The 18,606-nt window shown below is 40.7% G+C and overlaps 2 protein-coding genes across 3 annotated transcripts in view; one reads left to right on the top strand and one right to left on the bottom strand.

Moving 5' to 3' along the window:
- The first annotated feature begins 1,012 nt into the window (after window positions 1–1,012).
- LOC137187684 (profilin-2-like) lies at window positions 1,013–10,591 on the top strand. 2 transcript variants are annotated; one of them, XM_067596765.1, is made up of 3 exons: window positions 1,013–1,385; window positions 4,954–5,146; window positions 8,074–8,305. In XM_067596765.1, the coding sequence occupies exons 1-3, from the start codon at window positions 1,257–1,259 to the stop codon at window positions 8,169–8,171; spliced, it is 420 nt and encodes a 139-aa protein (XP_067452866.1). In that variant the 5' UTR covers window positions 1,013–1,256; the 3' UTR covers window positions 8,172–8,305. The 2 variants fall into 2 exon arrangements, with proteins under 2 accessions (XP_067452866.1, XP_067452865.1); XM_067596764.1 differs by lacking the exon at window positions 8,074–8,305 and adding an exon at window positions 8,505–10,591 and having other exon boundaries at window positions 1,022–1,385.
- Window positions 9,953–18,606, bottom strand: part of rnf13 (ring finger protein 13) — a 44,665-nt gene continuing 36,011 nt past the window's right edge. The window contains exons 9-10 of the mRNA XM_067596763.1: window positions 13,114–13,194; window positions 9,953–12,834 (exon numbers count right to left, since the gene is read on the bottom strand). Coding sequence (XP_067452864.1) covers window positions 12,458–12,834; window positions 13,114–13,194 — 458 coding nt within the window. The 3' untranslated portion in view covers window positions 9,953–12,457. The remainder of the gene's footprint in view (window positions 12,835–13,113; window positions 13,195–18,606) is intronic.

Genomic DNA, 18,606 nt, shown 5'->3' on the forward strand with positions numbered 1-18,606 from the left:
AGTGTCGTTACTGTATGTGATGTCCTGAGGTTTCAGAGTACTTTGATGTGGTGATAAATTATTGACTTTGGAATAAGGTTAACAACTACTAGTGTAAACAGGAGGCTTTATCCAGATATAAACAAATCCTACAATTCTTCACCAGTTTAATAACACCTGGTAGATTTCCACAAGGATTTCACATTATGAAGATTTATCTCAGATGAAAATGGTTAGTAACTCACTCAACAAATAAAAGTTCATAAACTACACTACCTCCCTGCAGCTCATTCTCTGTAAGACTGGAGTGTAAGCTATGCTTATAATGTATACTTACACACTTGATAGAAATATAGCCTCACCCCATCACAATGCTACAGATGGCTATGAGTCTCATGTTTATCATTTACGGATTATAAGATACTGGTTTTATCAACACATTGTCCATGTGTATTGGATCGAAAAATGTTTATCAGCATGAGTGAGAATGTGTGATTGACCCAGTGTGTTTTGCTGTGTGATGACCCAGTGACCTTTTTAGGGTACTTCCATACCTTTCAGTGCAGGATGGGGTGACCCAAGAAATACTGACCTGTCAGGTAAAGTGCTGTTGAGCTGATTAAAGTAAACCTTACATTAATCTTAACTCAAGAACTGAATAAAACTGCATGGTGATGTGGGGATATAGTAAATGACCACGTGACTTTATGCTTACTAAAAGCGGTGGTGAAATTATGTTAATTCAATGATCATCGTAAGGCAAAAACGAATGTAATTTACCTCAGCCTGAAACAATTACCAAATTCTGCTTTGCAAATTAAAGGCTGTGTGCGCCCATAGGTATATATGTGACTGGTTTAACCTCCAAAAAATCCCTGGTTAAAAAATATATATGTAGAATGGGAAAGTTGAAAGATCTTAGATGTGCCAGAGAAAAAATAGGCTGTCTTGCTCATTGCCACCGCGATCACCCATGAAGGTATTCCTCCGCCACCCAGTATATTATGCAATGAGGCAGCGGGCGAACAACCACCCTCGCGGAGTGATTTTGTAAGGACTACACCCAAGCGCTTGTCCGATTGCAGCGGCTTCTCTTCGTTGCCTAGACCAGAAGAAAGCCGGGACGTGACGGAGCCGGGGGGGTTTTGCTTGCTGGAGGCCCGTTAAACCACCGATAAATACAGCTTCCTCGCAGTTTCTTCGTCGCTCAAGAGACGCCTGTGACCTAACTTTGACCCAACGTACTTTTTTTTCATCTTAGAACTAATTTCACAAACATGTCCTGGCAAAGCTACGTGGACAACCTGATGGCTGACGGCAGCTGCCAGGACGCGGCCATTGTTGGGTACACGGACGCCAAATACGTCTGGGCATCTTTTGTCGGCGGTACCTTTGCCAACATATCGGTTAGTATGCTTCGTATTTCAGTGTCTTACGTTAACCTAGGGAGGGAAATTGTACATTTTGCACGTCGGTGCGTTTGTCTGCATCGCCAGGCCTTGTTGAATGAGGATAAGGCGAGCAGTGTGGTACACATGGTGTCCGGTGGTCGCACACAAGATGCATTGGCACGTATGCGACGTTGCTTTTTAACACGTACTCTAACCTATTTAAGTTTCCCAGAAAATTTAACACACTTTCTGGCTTTAGCACTTACAGATTTGTTTGTTCAAGAAATAGCCGCCGGCGCTAACCCAATCCGGACCGCGAACTCGAGCTAAAGGGGCTAAGTTAGCAACGCTAACTAAGTTAGCCGTGTGATACCGGTCAGATATGAGGACTAATTTTAGGAATTTATCGTAAACCAGTTCCTTTTTATGAAATATTTTTTCCAGTATTGTGTCGTTTGTGTTTTAAAATGGTTTCGTGATTTCTTATTTAAGTAGACAATAGCGTGCCTCTGCGGTAGTGCTGAGCAGAGGAACGTTGCCGTTGATTAGCTGGAATCAGGCCGGTCATCAGCCGTTGGAAAACGGTTACTAGCTCACGCTAATAGCGCAACGTTAGCGGTGCTCGCACGCGTTTTTTACGTGCCGGCATGCAGTTGGTTTCGCTCGTTTTTTTCTTATCCGTCTTCTGTGAATTGCACCGCTGCCGCTACCGCCCCTTATTTTCCAAGATGGCGGATACACTCCCCTGTTTCTTATTCATTTTTTTGTTCATGGAAGCTAGTCGAGATGTTTGGTTACAAGACAGCGTTTTCAGCAGCAATCCAAATCTGTACATTTAAAAACTATTAACTTAAATTAAATAAAAATACCACACGAACACCCGAATCTTTTGCGGCCTTTATATAAATCTTACTTAGCGTTGGCTAAAGACTCGTGCCCGTCGCTTTCCTTGAGCCTCCATTTTGTCTGTTAAATAAATTATTTGTCAGTACTTTAAATATTTGTGCTAGTGACCTCACAATAAGTTGGATATATCTGACTTTTTGTCATTTTTGGCGAGCATGTTCGCTATGAAGAGGCTGCAGACGGATAAACTATGAGCGAGTGAGCCGCTTTTACTCGGGTTGGGAGTGTCCGCTCGGGCAGGGTAACGTTATTCTTTGAAGACGCCAGTTGAATAAATGCACATTTTGTTTTCTTGTCCAATGTGAAGCCAAAGCTAACTGCCTACTTAGCAGCTTGCTATCAGCACTAGCCAGCCTGGCGTGGCTGATTAAACCTGCCACATGTAATCGGCGCTCAACGGAATGCAGCAAGTTGCATGTTAAATGTGGTAAACTGCGGTACACGTTTCACGCCGGGATAGAAAATTTTAACTGTTAATTTAATTAGCTAACCGGGCCCGAGACACGCAGCTAGTCGTTATGCTAACGTTATCCTACCCAGTAGAAATGCTTTTGAGTTTCCTTTTTTTTCGTGAAGGGTTTGGTGTGTGTGTGCTATGACTGTGCAGTTCTGGAGTTGAGGGGCGACGCCTTTTGTTCTGCAGACTGATTCAATAATAAACCCGTTTTATACTGTACTTGTGTAATAACTAGCGATATTTTTATTTTTGTACACGTTGACTGCAAGCAGTAGTGTAAACTAAGTGGAATATTAGCAGTAGTCAGAACTTAGTGCTGTTTTCTCAGCATAATGTTTTTGTCAGCTGCAGTGGCCCTCTGAGATTTCAGGACTTGCCATTGATGGTATAATGGAGACAGCTGTTCCTTTTTTTTTTAAACAGTTGATGCACATTTTTCGCCTGCCAGGGCTGGATATCCTTTCTCACTACTTGTGAGTTCTAGGCAACTTTGTACCGAATTAAAAAGAAAAAAAAAACTTAGTGAAGATGGCTAACAAAACGCTTGATTAGATTGTGTTTTTAACATTTATTGCCTGATTTTGAAGTAATGTTCACTTGTTAAATGTTCATTTAAACTACATCTTTAAACTACATCTTCTTAAAACGTTAAACACCAATGTTTTGATAAGTTTAGCTTATGTGTTGAAGTCTAGGGAATAAAACAGATATCACCAATATTAAACATTTTAATAGAGTAGCCTTGGAATTACATTTTTTCCTCTTAGATGAGTCAATGAACAGTGCATTCCTGTTAATTGAAATTAATCATATCTGTACTTACCATCTTGCTCAGTCACAGAAGCAGTCCCTTGCTGCATTTGACTTACAAATATCCTGTCCAGCAGAGTTGTAGTTGCCCTGTTTTTTATTTCTTTATTTCTTTATTGTATGGTAATATTTGATGTGTGCAAGAGCCCAGCATATATTTTGAAGAAATGAGACTTACAAGATCAGGCCCCCCTGTGATTATCTAGTCAAAATTTATGTTAAGTATTTTAACTAGTAGGCGTTACACTTCCATAGAGGTGACGTAAACAGCTGCATACATAACATACTTTAAATTGCAGATTACCAAAAGTACATCCTATATTATTTGACTTGCAGCAATGAGTGGATTCCAAGGTGGCCTACAATAAAACTCATTAGCTCCCTCTATATTATTTATATAATGCATGAATTTACTGAAATCTTAAAAGACTATCTAATATGATGATCTCCTGCCAAATATTCTGTATGTATTTTCAAATAAATTAAGGGGAACGCAATAATTTCCTCGCAAATGGTTGATGGGCACCCCAAAGCCAACCACAAGTAGACCTCATGTACCATTGTTTTAATTTTCTGAATTTGAGTCTACTACATGGTTTTAAGCAATATATAAGCTCATGTCTCTTTAAAAGCCACAGTGGAGGGCTGCAGGTGAGTTGCTTATATGCTGTGTTAGGAGTGTGGTGTTGTTTATTGTGAGATTAACTAAAGGAATTGGCAATATTTATCTGTTAGTGCAACTGACTCTTTTTTTTTTTTTTTTTTTTAAACATTTAGTTTTTAATAGTCAACTTAACGATATATTTTTGTTGTCTATAAAGGTAATTTTTAACTTGGTTAGTTTCATTTGTTAGAACATGAATTTAAGTTCTCAGCAGCATGAGATGAAATTTTGACCAAATAGTTCACATTCACTGAAGCCTTGGTGATATGTGTACATATTTTTGCTATCCTGATTTTCATTCATTTACTGTTTATATGAATTAAACACCTATTACTTACTATTAGAAATGTAAATCGTTCAAAATGAAGATATTGAAACTAATTTTTGTTGCTCCGCAAATTAGGCAAAAACTCAAGGGGGCTGCCCACTACTTCTATTAGTATGGTAAGGTATTGCTTGTAGAAGGAAAATAGAAAATTGGGAGCTATGAGGAGAGGCAGAATTAATTGTTGTTGGTATAGCACCGAATCAGTCTCAGAAGGCTTCACAGTGCCCACACAAGAGAAATGAATGAGAAAAATGCTCAACAAGAGCAAGGAAAAACATTGACAAGCATTCACTGGGGAAAAAACTGAAAACACTTTAGAGTCTGTCTGGTCTGCCAGACTGGATGGACACTTAGCACCAAGTTGAGATTGGCAGTTATGTCCATGTGTCTAACTTCTTGATGTTGTGTTTCCCTCTAGCCTGAAGAAATCGACGTGTTAATAGGAAAGGACCGCGAGGGATTCTTCACCAGTGGGCTGACCTTAGGTAGTAAAAAGTGCTCCGTAATCAGAGACAGCCTCCAAATTGACGGCGACTGGACAATGGACATCCGGACAAAGAGTCAAGGAGGAGAGCCAACATACAACGTTTCTGTAGGCAGAGCCGGCAAAGGTGAGCACCATGTTCAGTGTTGTTAGCTGCATACATTTTAGTAGTGCTACACTGCCACCGTAGTCTGCTTTTTGATTTAGTTCCATTAGTTTAGCTATTTTTTAAACTTCTGTGTTGTCCGTGCATGTGGGATAGATCTTGAATGCACCTTTCCTCAATATATGATGACACTCACAGGTGTTAGGATGTTTGTGAATCATAGGATGATATTTTGAATGATTATGAAGGGGAACACGTGTATCTGAGCTAAATATAGAGTAGGAATAACCAGTGAAGCTGTTTGAGTTTAAATCAAGTAGTCCATTATAGTCCATTATGTCAGGGTTAAGAGACAATTTCCTTTTTAAATGCTGAGTCTTTTCAACGCCATTAATTGGCTTCTTCTTGCAGGTTTATTTAACGTGGATGATTCATGTCATGTCAGGTTAACATTAGTAGGACATCTTGCAGTTTGCCAAATCTCATCCTAAGAATTTACTACATGTATCTAGCAGTTTTCCCTTTTTGGTAACTTTCATATCTGTTGTCTTGAGAGATTTTATGTCTACTGGCTCCTCCCATATTAAGAGCTTTATAATTTAATTCTGTTTAAAAAAAAAAAATCTATTTCAATTCTTATTCTGATTTTATGTGATTCACTTAAACTACTGTGCATTACAGCAATATTCATATTATCTTTAATTTGTGGTAAAAGCATCAGAGTATTAATCCACACTGTGCTACTGCTCTGCCCTAAACTTTGTCCATAGAAATGAGCTATTCAGTCAATTTGATTTTACTGTATGAGTTGTAGCTTCTAAAATTAGATGCTCGTCAGCCAGAACAACAACAAAGCTGGCACATGATTTGTGCACTACATAGCTGATACATTTCATCACTGCTCACTCCTAGATCTCTATCTACAAACTGATTTCAAATGAAGTGTTTAAAGTGTGAAATGTTTAGCCAGTTAATGCTTTGAAATCGCAGTAGCTATCAAATTTGATAATAAATGTTGTGTAATCTGATAAGAATCCATAGCACCCTACGTATTTTCTCAACAAATGGCTTTAAATACCACTGTCAGCACAATAAAATTAGCCATTTTTGGAAGGAACAGAACAGAATTATCTCGGTATCAGACAGAAATGTTAACTAAGAAATCAAAGTTCAGTCCCTTGTAGGGACTTGCCTGAGAGTTGTGCCAGTTTTCATGTTGCCTGTATGGGCCCCAATGCCCCGTGCTTCCCAGTATTCCCAAACACTACAAAAGCTTACAGGTGAGACTGAAATGGATTCCCGTTCTCAACACATTGGACTCACTCTTCTGGCCAGAATTTCCTAAAAACTTTCCTGAACTGCATGCATCTTCCTCCTTCCTGGTTAACACACCCCTCTACCCTCAAAGTATGAATCTGTTCCCTTGCTCACATGCTTCTACTCTGTTTCTGGTAAATATTTATTCAGACACTCAACTTACATGTATTGAGGAGAGGTACCACAAGCATGCTGCTGTATCTGCATATGTGCTACATTAGTGATGGTTGTTAGTAGTCAGTAGAAGCATTCACTTTCCTGTTCTTTGCTGCTGACACGGTGCATAGTGATTATTAATGATGTGATTTTTAAATAACTAGACTCTTGAAGTGGAGTGCAGTAACGTCAGGAGTACCAACAGGGAGATGATCACCAAGCAACTACTGTAGATGTTTTAAGTTGGTCTACACCACCAGCCACTTAAACAACAGAACCAGGTTTTGTCTGGATGTGGTACTAATGTAGCTGAAAGTGGCTGATTAGCAGCCATTTGGACAAGTAAACCCAAATTTACCTCCTGTCCAGGGTGCATTTGTGGCTGTAGCATAGTAAGGTATTTCTGACCAAATACATCACAATTTGTAGCTTTATTATGGTAACTAACATTTGTGCTTTTAGAGAAGATTTTTATACAAGAAAATTGAGGATCATCATCATCAGTAATGTAAATATGATTAAACTACTAGATGCATTCATTTTACACTTCAACTGGACAGAATTGAAAGATTTTAGGATGTGGAAAAGCGAATCAAATCAATATTTTGCCTCATTTGTAAATTTGCTTTATTCACTTAAGAGATGAATCCATACAAAGCAGCAAGTTGAATTCAGGCAAGTTCCATCAATTGGGATGCAATAATAACTATAGGGCTGCAACTGATAATGTCACTATCGATTTAATCTGATTATTTTATCTATTAATCGTTTAGTTCATGAAATGTAAAAAAGATAGTGACAAAATTGCCTTCACAATTTCTTAGGATCCATGTTAATATCAACCTGAAGAAACAGCTAATCGTCACATACGAGAAGCCGGAACCATAAACATTTTGTACTTTTGCTTGAAAAATAACAAACGATTCGATTATCAAATTAGTTACTGACTAATTTTGTGTCGATCAACTAATCGATTAATTGTTGCAGCTCTAATTAACTATCTTGACCTGATCTCTTTAAAAATTCTTACTGTTGTGCCAAATCATGCTTGGATGGCAGCTTCTTTCATAATAGTTGAGGTTGTTTTGCATTCACTCTCAGTGGAAGTCATTTGATATTGAGGCGGAGTGAAGAACTTCACCTTGAGACTCTGCCTGGTTACTTAGTCATCACAGGTGTACAGACTGACGCAGCTTTGCATGTATCCTTTACACTTATTCTCCTGTACTCACTCTGTCTTCCTAATTGTAATGTTGAAATGTCTCATTTCACCACCAGCAGCACCGATGAGAAAATGAATGTTTAGGTCTGATGTAGCCTTCACTCCGAAGCGCTGCTTAGCTTTTTGTGACATTGTCCTCCTTCGTAGTTGTCAAGTCCGTCGTCCTGCTTTTGGCTCTGTGCTCTTTTTCTTTTCACTTGTGTGATCTCCGCACCTTTCTCTAAGTGTCCCTTTTCTGTCTCTTTTCTTTCAGTCTTGGTCTTGGTAATGGGCAAAGAAGGGGTCCATGGAGGCGGATTGAATAAGAAGGCATACTCGATGGCAAAATACTTGAGGGATTCAGGGTTTTAGTTTAGTTTTGATGTAGCTTATGTGGTGTAGTTGAGGGAGAGAAAAAAAGAAATAAAAAGGAAAACAAAAAACATAAAATTCAAAAGTAATTTAAAAAAAAAAACAACAAATTACTGTCAAACCCATGTTTCCCCCTCCCGAACAGTCCCATTAAAATAAAATCCCAGGAGCATTTCTAACACAGCGCAGGGTTCAGGCTCTGTCTTCAACTATGTAGCCCCACATTTAGCAAGGTGGCAATAAAAAATAAAAAAAAAAGTATCTTCTTTTCCAGCCCTGCTATCATCATGTCTGTTCATTTATTTTTGTTTTTTTTTCCTTTGTGTACTCCAGCATTGGTTTTTGTCATGGGGAAGGAAGGTGTCCATGGAGGGCAGCTCAACAAGAAAGCATTTCAGATGGCTGAGTACCTGAGGAAGTCCGGATACTAAAGCAGCCTGTTCCCAGCCACCTAGCAGCTCACCCTTACCACCCTGTTGCATTTCATCACTACTTCCAGTCCTAGTTGGTAGTTACTTTGTTTTTTTCTTTTTCTGCCTTCTCTCCTCCCCATTTCTTATCCCCTCTTTTTTTTTTTCTTTTTTTTTTTTTGTCATCTTCCCTAACCCGCCCCTTTCCCTCTCCCCTCAACACACTTGCGCTGTGTATTCTTACCCCCTTTAAGCACTATAAGTTGATCCATAGCAAAGATGAGCATGTTGCTAACAGGATGTCATGACAAATCTGTACTTAACCAAGACCAGCAAAATTCTGGCCAAACACTCGGACAATGAAAGCTATAGCGTCAATTTGAAGTAGGTATTTCTTTCTTTTCTCTCTGTCATGGTGCCCATTACTGACTCCCTCCCAAAAACCCGATCATATATACACACTCCCTCCCCGAGCAGCCGATGCCTTTGGAGCACTTGAGTGGTAACCAAGCTCGTCATGTCTTCCTTTTTTTTTTTTTTTTTTTTTCCTCCCATCATGTCCGGGAGAGGAGACTGCGTGCATATCTCGGTCCACTGTAGTTTCCCCCTCACCCACCACTGCCCTACTCACTCACTCACTCACCACAACAACCACCACACATCCTCCTGCCAAAATTCTCAGTTCCTCCCCTTTCCCGGTTTCCCGATCCTGTTTGCTCACAACAGGCAACGCTACAAACCTCACAGGAGGTCTTCATCAAACACTACACAACCCCTTCTAACCCCTCTTTCCCTTCAGATTCACTGCTCTGTCCTGAACACTAATTTTTTTTAATTATTATTTTTTTTTAAGGAGGGTGGGGTGGGGGGGATGCTTGGATCAGCTCAGTTAACGATCATGAACCAGATTTGCGAGCGTTGGTGTCGTCCAGATGCTGGTAGCCTCTCCTCCCGCCACACTGTCATCACGACCTCCCCGGCAACATGAAAAACCCATGGACATTCCACAGTAACAATGGCTCAGGCACTTAATACTGTTTTTGTTTGCCAGCTCCTGTAATATATTTTCTTTTTTTTTTTTAATTTTGTTTTTTGAAAGGCTGCCATTTTTGGACAGTAGATATCCCAGCATATAACCATCTGGAGTGTGTCCAGTTTGAATTTTTTTTTCTTTTTATAGGACCAAGTGTAGTCAAAGCTCGGGTGTTTATACAATTGCTCTAAATCATGTGAAGGATGACTGCTAACTTTTTTCTGATGAAGGAAACACTAACCAGACAGTAATGCTTACAATGGTTAAAAAAAAAAAAAATGAAGCTACAGGGGAGGTAAGGGTGGGAGTATCTGAAGAAAATTTAAAGTCTCATTTCATTGTTTTTTTTTTTTTTTCTTTATTGTTTAGAAAACAACAAACGACTGCATTTGTACAAACCCATGCTGTGTTGACAACTACAAAACTGTGGAATAAATTGCCTTTTACTCTATTAGTCAACTGAGCTGGGGTATCACACGGTCTGTCCACGCTCAGTACCGCTAACTGTAACGTCCAACTGAAGAAAAAAAAAACACTTTCAAAAGTAGAAATGACACTCAATGGGAGATGGGATTGGTTGGAACAACGACGCTTATGGTTGTCTTTGTCGAAACTTAACTGCAGAACCTGTGTATCCTGTGCCATAACGTAGAGAGATCTGTTGCTGTTGTAAGATGGATTTTACCCACTGTCCACTAAGGAGTCATTTCATTGGCACTTTTTTTTTTTTTTTTTTTTTTTTTTTGCTTCAGCTCCACTGTTTAGGCCTTGTGAGATGTGTACTCATAAAAGAAAACCTGTTTCAAGTCCTGTTTGCTGATTTTTGTTCATTTCCTTTCCTCACCACTTTTTTTTTCTTACATCTGGGATACAGTCTCTTTAATGCATCTGATTTCATATGCATAAAACCAAGAAATGCCATAAATTGATTTATCACCTTGTTTACAGACAGATCAAATAAATTTATTCCAACCAGATCAGTGTTTGCTGTCTTGTTTGCTTTTTTTTTTCACCTGAACACTGCCTCTTTTTTTTTTTTTTTTCTTTTAGAAATAGTTTGACATTTTGGGAAATGTACTCATTTACATTCTTGCTTGGAGTTGGATGAGAAGCTTTATGCCACGCTCATTTGTTCATTAAACATTAAGCTGCAGCCGGTTAGCTTAGCATTAACACTGGAAATGGGTAAACAGCTAGACTGACTGTTCAAAATGCAAACATCTGCTCATGGTGTGGGTTTATAAGATAGAACTTAGGAACTGCAGAAATTTGAGTTGCACTAGTTTCTCTTGTGAAACAGTTTGGCAGAGTATTGGTTTAACTTTTTAAATGAGACCAAATAGAAGTAAAAAAAAAAAGCAGTAAAGTTAACTTGCTCACTCGGTAATCCAAGCGTTTATGAGACAAACACCAGGATGTACCATTTAACTTCCCAAATGTAATTTCTTTGGTTTCATGACTAGTTCTGAGTCAGCAAAGTAGACAGTTGGGGTTTTAGCCGCAGACATCTGCACAGTTCTTCACATGCAATGATCTCTAGAGCTTAAAGGGCCTTCTTTAACACGAAGGCTTCTGCGGAAAATGGTCACCTCGTGTGTTAAAATTGCATTCAGTGACTGAAAAATTGGTGCCGTTTGACAAGAGCGTAGAGGTCCCATGATCTACATGCTAGAACTAAACGGGCTGATTTGTATCAGATAAGCAGGTCACTGCACTGTTACACACATTACGTCATGAAAAGCGAGTAAATCACTGACAGTGAGAAACGTCCTTGTCAAGGTGTCATTTTGATTTTATTGAAGTGAATTCATACTGAGAACAGAGCAGGAAAACACAAGACAAAATACAAACTGAAAAAGGCAACATGATTTGTCAACATAAATGAAGCCATGTTATGAAAAAAAAAAAAAGCACATTTGCTATGAACAGTATTAAAATGAGACAAAAGTTATACGTGTATTACAAGGCCTATCAATCAATAACTTTTTGTGTTATAAGTGATAGGTCTGGAGCAGCCAAAAGAAGTTCACTGCAGGCAGCGAGGACAGTTACCACTCCACTGTCTCCACACTTAAATGACTTCACATGGAGAGCACATTCGTTGGCTTCAGTTTCTCTTAGTGTGAATCAATGTAACAGATATAAACCGTGGCACAAAACACAGACAGGAGCAGCTAGTCTCCTTGATACACCAGACTACAGAAAAAAAAATTGGCAAAACCATATTGCTGTGGCTTTAAATGTTTCTATACTTGCTGAATATTAGTTTTAATTTTACGAAAAAAAAAAGGATGCTGCATAGGGGTTCAAAGTGTGTCAGTTTAGCATGAACATGTATGTACAATAAAGAAACTTCCTCATCCTCTGATGAATGTAGGATAACAGATAATCAAAGTTTAAGGAAGAGATGTGCGGTGATCTACAGTTTTTTTTATTTACACAGTATTTCTACTGAACTTTGTGTCATATGTGATCTTGTGTCCGGGGCCTTGAGATTTATCCGCTTATCTGTGTCATCTTTTTGTGACTAGAATACAGTATAACAGTCTACTGTACATCAGTGTCACCAGTCCTGTCATATCTGCCAAGCAGCCCCTAACATAACGCACACTGACTTCCTGTCACACACCCGGAAATCAGCACTTTATCCACAATCATGTTGAAATAAAACTTAAGATTTGAACATGTAGGGAGGATACATTACAATGTACTGGAAGCAGTGACAGAAAAACTCGGATGATGAATCTGTTTCGTGCCCCCAACTTAAAGTTTTTTTTTTTGCAGCTGTGAGGTTGGGGGAGGTCGGGGGGGTTCAGTGACCGATCGGGCCAGCCAACAGTCAGTCAAGCTTGGAGCAGGTCGTGGTCCTGGTCGTGGCCTTCAGAGCAGGGCTGCTGCATCTGGACAACCACGGTCTCCACGGTGACCTCCTCCTCGCTGTCGCTGCTGTCCAGCTCGTCGTCCTCGTACTCGGAGGACTCCTGGTCTTGCTCTGAGCGCGACGCGCCCGACATGGTTCCGAAGGAGTGGGCGCTTGTGGAGGCCAGCGAGCGCAGCAGCGGGGTGCTCTCGGACACCTCCTCGTTCTCTTCGGGGCTGCTCTCCCCGTCCTCTGAATCGGAGTCAGAGTCACCCTGCGAGGGGACCACCTTCTGCTTGCAAACCGGACACGTCTTCTTAGTTTTGGTCAGCCACGGGTCCACACACTTGCTGTGGTAGGCTGTGAGCAACGAGAAAGAGTTATTGTTTCTTCTTATGTTCAAAAATGCGTTTAATGACCCCATGACTGGAGCTGCATGCATTTCACTCCAGTTTAAGTATGAAAACAGGGTCAAACCGGATATTTGTCATCCACTAAATTTAAAATTTCCATAAAAAAAAGCATACAGGGATAAAATTTCCCTTGAGATTTTATCACTTCATTATTTTTGCCATTATTTGATAGCAGACAGTACAAAAGCAGACAGGAAACAAACTCTCTTGTATGCAGGAGACTCACCATGAGAACACGGCAGGACTCTGAGTTTGTCGCCTTCTTCATACTCATCCAGGCAGATGGCGCAAACATCATAGCTGTCTCCTAAAAGACAAACCAACATTTTCTTACTGCTTTAAACACATTTGTGCTTTTTTGAACATTATGCTGTACCATGGCGAATCCTTCTTGGCTAGCAAAAGTGCAATATTTTTAGATAACTATTCAGCTCTCACAAAGCAGCCTCATCGCAAGTAAATTATATATTTTTTTCAAAATTACCCCTTAAAAACATTTTGATTGCTGCGTGATAATCCACTGTGACCGTTCGCTTATGAAAAATAATGCATAAGATGGACCGAGAACAGTATCCGCATCATGCATTATTTTTTAATAACTGCACGGCTCATCATGGGTTATCTCACACAAACACACTGTAGTTGTAATGAGTAGAAGTGAGAAGAGAAAAGTCTAGAATATGAGTCTGTGTGACGGTTGTTATGTACACAGATGATTAATTTCATGCTTTTATGTCTTCCTGAAGGTCACTGACATCAGGTGGGTCCGTGACGTATCAAGTAGCAGGAACTCCGTCTGATTTCCTTAAATAAATTCTTTGTGTCACATTTCCAAATATGTTCCCTTCACCCACCCGTCCAGTCCTCCACTTCTAAACCGCCAGCGCTGCATTTCCCTCTTAAAGGAGCACTAAAAAGCTCAGGAATTTATCAACGCACTCCCTTTCAAATTCCACAGCGTTCTTCTCCTTTTTCCTTCGCTTCCTCTTCCCTGCCCGGGCTGGGAGGAGGAGGAGGAGGAGGAGGAGGAGGGAGGAGGAGGAGGAGGGAGCAGGCGCAGGGTTGTGAGCCGGTGTGTTTATGTAAGCTCTAAATGAGCATGTTTTCCCCGACTGGGCTCTGTGTGTCCGTGCCAGGGCTGCATGTGACCGTATAAGGATGGGGAGTCACATCGACCAGGGCCCTCCTCCTCCTCCTCCTCCTCCTCCCTCTTACTTTTCTCTCTGAGCGTCAGCAACTTCAACTCAAGGCAATGTTTTCTACTTAGCTCCCTTTTCCTTTTTCACACTTTCGGTTTAGTTTTTTTTTTTCCCCTTTCCCAAACAGCACTGTCACTGTGAATCCCATCTGTCTTTACCCAACAATCTTCTCTTGACATTAGTCCAGAGCAGACTCCATCTTTTCCTCCTTTTTTTTTTTTTTTTTTTTCTTTCTTTTCTCACTCTCCCAGGGCCAGTGCTGGACATTCGGGGTGAGGGAGAGGGAAAGTTTATGCAGGCATGGATCCAGTGTACACTCAGGAAATGCTGAACTGTGGCACTAAAGGAGCTATTCTGAGTGAAGCCGAGCGAAAAGGTCGAGTGACTTGCTGAACTCAAAGACGGCTCTGGGGAGAAAATTATACTTGGTATCGTAGGAAAAGTTCCAACATGTACGCTTTTACAACACCTTGTAGGATAATTCTGGTTTATTGCAACAAACTAGTTTTGGCCACCATTCCTATTGGCAAGAATAACATTGTCACACACACAAGAAAAAAACAGAAGTCCAACAGGGCACAAAACATGAACAGTCAGACCATCATTCAGGTTTTAAACAAACTTATTTGGAAGAGAAAACAAGACGTGAATGTTGAAATTATTACCTAAACTGTCTGTTTATCTGACAGTTTACAGACCAACGTCTTGATACTTCAAGTGTGCTAATTTCTCAATCTGATAGTCTGCTTGAATTTCTTCTCCGTCGGACTGCGTCGCATCAATGTTGCCGTGTTCCCAGATCTAAACAACTCTTTTGGAAGGTACAAAGTTGTCATAATTGATAGAAATGGTGATCAGAAGCTACACAAAAGAACCAAGTTGTAATAAAGCAGAAAGCCTTTAACTTTCTGTTATCTTACATTGAGTGTTAAATATTTCTTTGCAGTTATTTTTAAACATCTTTTTTTAAAATCGCATTGGTATTTAATGTAATCTGTGCACACAGACTGTATAGCGTCACATCTTACGCTAGTCAGTTTATACTGTAATACAAAGCACGTCGTCATTCCTGTGCACCAACGTCATCAAGACAAAGCGTGTGTACTTTCACTGAACCTGGTGAACAATGTGTCTGATAAAACTCAATGGATTTTTTTAGTTAAATACAATTCAAAAGACGTGGGCACAATAACTAACCAACGTGCCCTGTTGACTGTAAAGCCTGAAACTGACTCCCAACACGCCAGTCAGTTCTGTCCTTTGAGAAACACGCGGCCCAGCGGCCCCGCAGCAGAACATAACTCACAGTCTGGTCCGCTCATCCCTTGTCACGGAGCGAATTACACCGCTCCCGCTGATCAAAGAACCCGCTGTGGACATTACTCACTCCTCATTTCTAGAGTCTCTTACCACAGATCAGCTTAGTAATGTCATTACAGTGACCCGCACATGTGAGCTGAGATTCCCTTTGATAAAGTCTCCGAAGGTACAGGACACATGTCAAGAGCAGCATGTCTCATAAAAAAGGAAGTTGAGATCCTTCTCCTATCTTAATATGTGTGTGTTGAGTCACCTTCAAAGTAGTTGGAAAAATGTGTTTTTCATGGCAAAGATGAAAACATGTTGTTCATGTTTTGGCAATGTGTATACTTTTTAGATGCTGGGAATCCCTTACATTTATGTTTTGGGGCCAGTAGCACATCTTAAAAGGAGTTTAGGAGCATGTGCAGCTCTTCTCCCCTCTATTTTTCATGAATCCGCTCGCCTGCCAGCATTCCCAGCTCTCAGAGGAACCACGCTGTCCTACTGAACTTCAGATGAGCAGTGAATGTGTGTAGCAGAGCGAGCGAATGAAAGAGAGGGTGACAGAAAAGCTGAGTGTAAAAAAAAAAAAAAAGGCTTCTGCACAGTTCGTCATAGCTTGAGCCAACCAGACAAGGGCAACTGGCACTGAGGCCAGTGAACTAAGAGACAGAGAGAGCTCCTCTGTCCTGACATCAACATGCCTCACACACCGACGGCTGAGACACTGCAGCTGCTCTGTTCAGAGTGTGTGTGTGTGTGTGTGTGTTCCTCGCCAATGGCTTGGAAGCGGAAAGCCGAGGGGAAGGGTGGAGTGACTCATCATACGTAGGGAGGGATCAGACTAGAGGTCAGAGGTCAGAAAGAGAGTCCAGCCTTTTTCTCTATAAGAAGGGGCAACAGCCATGAGGAGGAAGAAAAAAAAAATCCCTCTCATTTCCTCTGCTAGTTTGCTGTGTGTGTGTGTGTGTGTGTGTGTGTGTGTGTTCACAATGTCTGGCTGCTGGTGAAACTCACCACCCAGAGGGCCAAACCCCACTGTCAAACGTCAGCCTATGTAAGTATAGATGACGCAAGTTTCTGCAATAAAACCAGAGCGTAAGTCAAGTTAATGGCGGAGCGGCGCTGTACGCTGACAGCAGTGGCAGCTGCTATTACATAATCCTGTATATTGACACAGATCTTACGTTGTACGCTGCTGCTCAGACTGGTATTGTGCGGCAATTACACGGGCATCGTGGTTTTCATTGTGCACCATTCCACACAGACCCTTTTGTATTATTCATTACAGTCTGTGGACTCCCATGCTCACACACTCACGTATGACACTATCTAACGCCTGCCATCGCCATCTGCGCCCAAAATTTACACCTTTATTTACAGAGAATAAAGTAATTATTAAACCTTATACAAATCAAATACATGCTCAATAACAGTAGAAAATAAAATCTGTGAAAAGAATGTGTAAACTCAACAAAAGCTTTTCTAACAACGTGTTTGCAGAGGTGATAGAGGCCCGATTCTGCCAGTCTAAGCTCCTCTGCCAGAGAAGGTAGATGGTGGGCAGATACACTCATCAGCAGGAAGGCATCCTGCCAGCACAGCAGCAGGCGAGGCTGTGGCTGATCAGCTGGCTAACGTCTTCCTGAAATGATTTCACTCGCCTCGGAAAAGAAATCGCACCGTGTTGCAATTACAATTACTCTCCCTCGCTGACGAATGCAGTACAGAGGCATTAGGAGCACAGACCTTAGAAAAACACACATGTAGTGTCTGTGATGCCACCTATTTTATTAATGATTGGTGGTTTTGAATTGCTTGGATTTTCTTCATGGCCATGTTGGCTGTTACTGCAGCCAGAGAGTTCAAAATTTGGACAAAGATGGAAGCTGAAGTAACCGCTATAACTCTTGTCAATCAAGCAAACAAGATTTTTCAGCTACATCAATTCTTGGAAGCTTCATCTAACGGCCATTGTGAGAACTGCAGGTGCAGATAAGTCCTGGAAAATCCATTCATACGCAGACTCTTACAAATGAATGTATGAATGTAGTAAATTGACTTACTTATTAACTTTTTTTTTGCTGGATGAAACAACATCACTAACGGAGCTCTAGATCTTTGCCGTAGACTTTGAACGTGTGGAAGGTTTCACGGACTGCAGCTTTAAAAGCAACACTAACACAGCGTCACAGTGTTCCCGTTCGCTCTGGCTGCGTCTGTTCAAAGCCGCCTGGGTCCGAGCTCAGCATTATCCGTTGTAGCTGAGGCCAAGGGCGCCATTAGGCATCCTTCCCACTCTGTGCCACGCGCACACACACACACAAGCACAAGCACACTGAACCCCAAGTTCAGGCACGCTGCCTGAAAACTTCAGGATGGGAATTGGAACAGCGATGAGTCTTGAGCGTCACAGTGTCTTGTGTGGCACTGAGCTGCCCACAAAGCAATGCTACAGCTAAAAATTCCTAATGAGTCATAACACGGGGCTTATGGCAAAAAAAAAAAATAAACACAATCAGCTGTAAACAATGAACACTGGTGGTCTGATGAGCTACAGCAACAGCAGCTTTGTAATTCTAGGTCATCATTGTTTCTCTATATACAGATGTACAGTAAGCCTGTGGTGTTATTTTGTTGCCACAAGGCCACGCCAGTCTGTGCTTCATCGAACGGTGGCGGATTTCATTCAATTATCTCAACCACACATGCTTTTCATACTCTGACCCTTCATAATTAGTCCCTGTACCAAACCTCAGAGCCACAAATCCATTTCATCCATAAAGACCTTATCAGTCATTAATAAATTGGTGATTAATCCTTAATGAAGCATTCAGAAAGCAGAGAGTGTGTGTATTCTTTAGGTTTTAAGCTATTTGTTTATGGAGAAAACATAAACATAATCACTATTTTATGGTCCTATGTTGCCTGAAACTGGAGAACATGACAGCCATCATGATTTCAACTGATGTCATTGAATATGAACATTTTTGAACGAAGATTTTTGAATACTGAATAAAATGTGTATCTGCTGCACAATATTTTTAAAAAAAGTTGAAATATTTCCATTTTTGAATATTCTGGGTCACACTCCCAAATTTAAAAATGGGTCAAACTTGACCTGAACAGTATAAAAGGGTTTTTTTTTAAATATCAAAATAGAAGCAGCACAACCAGGGATATCTGTCTCTTTCCCCCCCCCCCACATGTTCTTTCTT

The sequence above is a fragment of the Thunnus thynnus genome, chromosome 8 (assembly GCF_963924715.1).
Source record: "Thunnus thynnus chromosome 8, fThuThy2.1, whole genome shotgun sequence".
NCBI classification, from domain to species: domain Eukaryota; kingdom Metazoa; phylum Chordata; class Actinopteri; order Scombriformes; family Scombridae; genus Thunnus; species Thunnus thynnus.

Coding starts and splice junctions, on each gene's coding strand:
- LOC137187684 (XM_067596765.1), top strand. CDS start 1,257: ATGTCCTGGCAAAGCTACGTGGACAACCTGATGGCTGACGGCAGCTGC. Junction 1,386..4,953: donor GTACCTTTGCCAACATATCG/GTTAGTATGCTT, acceptor GTTTCCCTCTAG/CCTGAAGAAATCGACGTGTT. Junction 5,147..8,073: donor TGTAGGCAGAGCCGGCAAAG/GTGAGCACCATG, acceptor CTTTTCTTTCAG/TCTTGGTCTTGGTAATGGGC.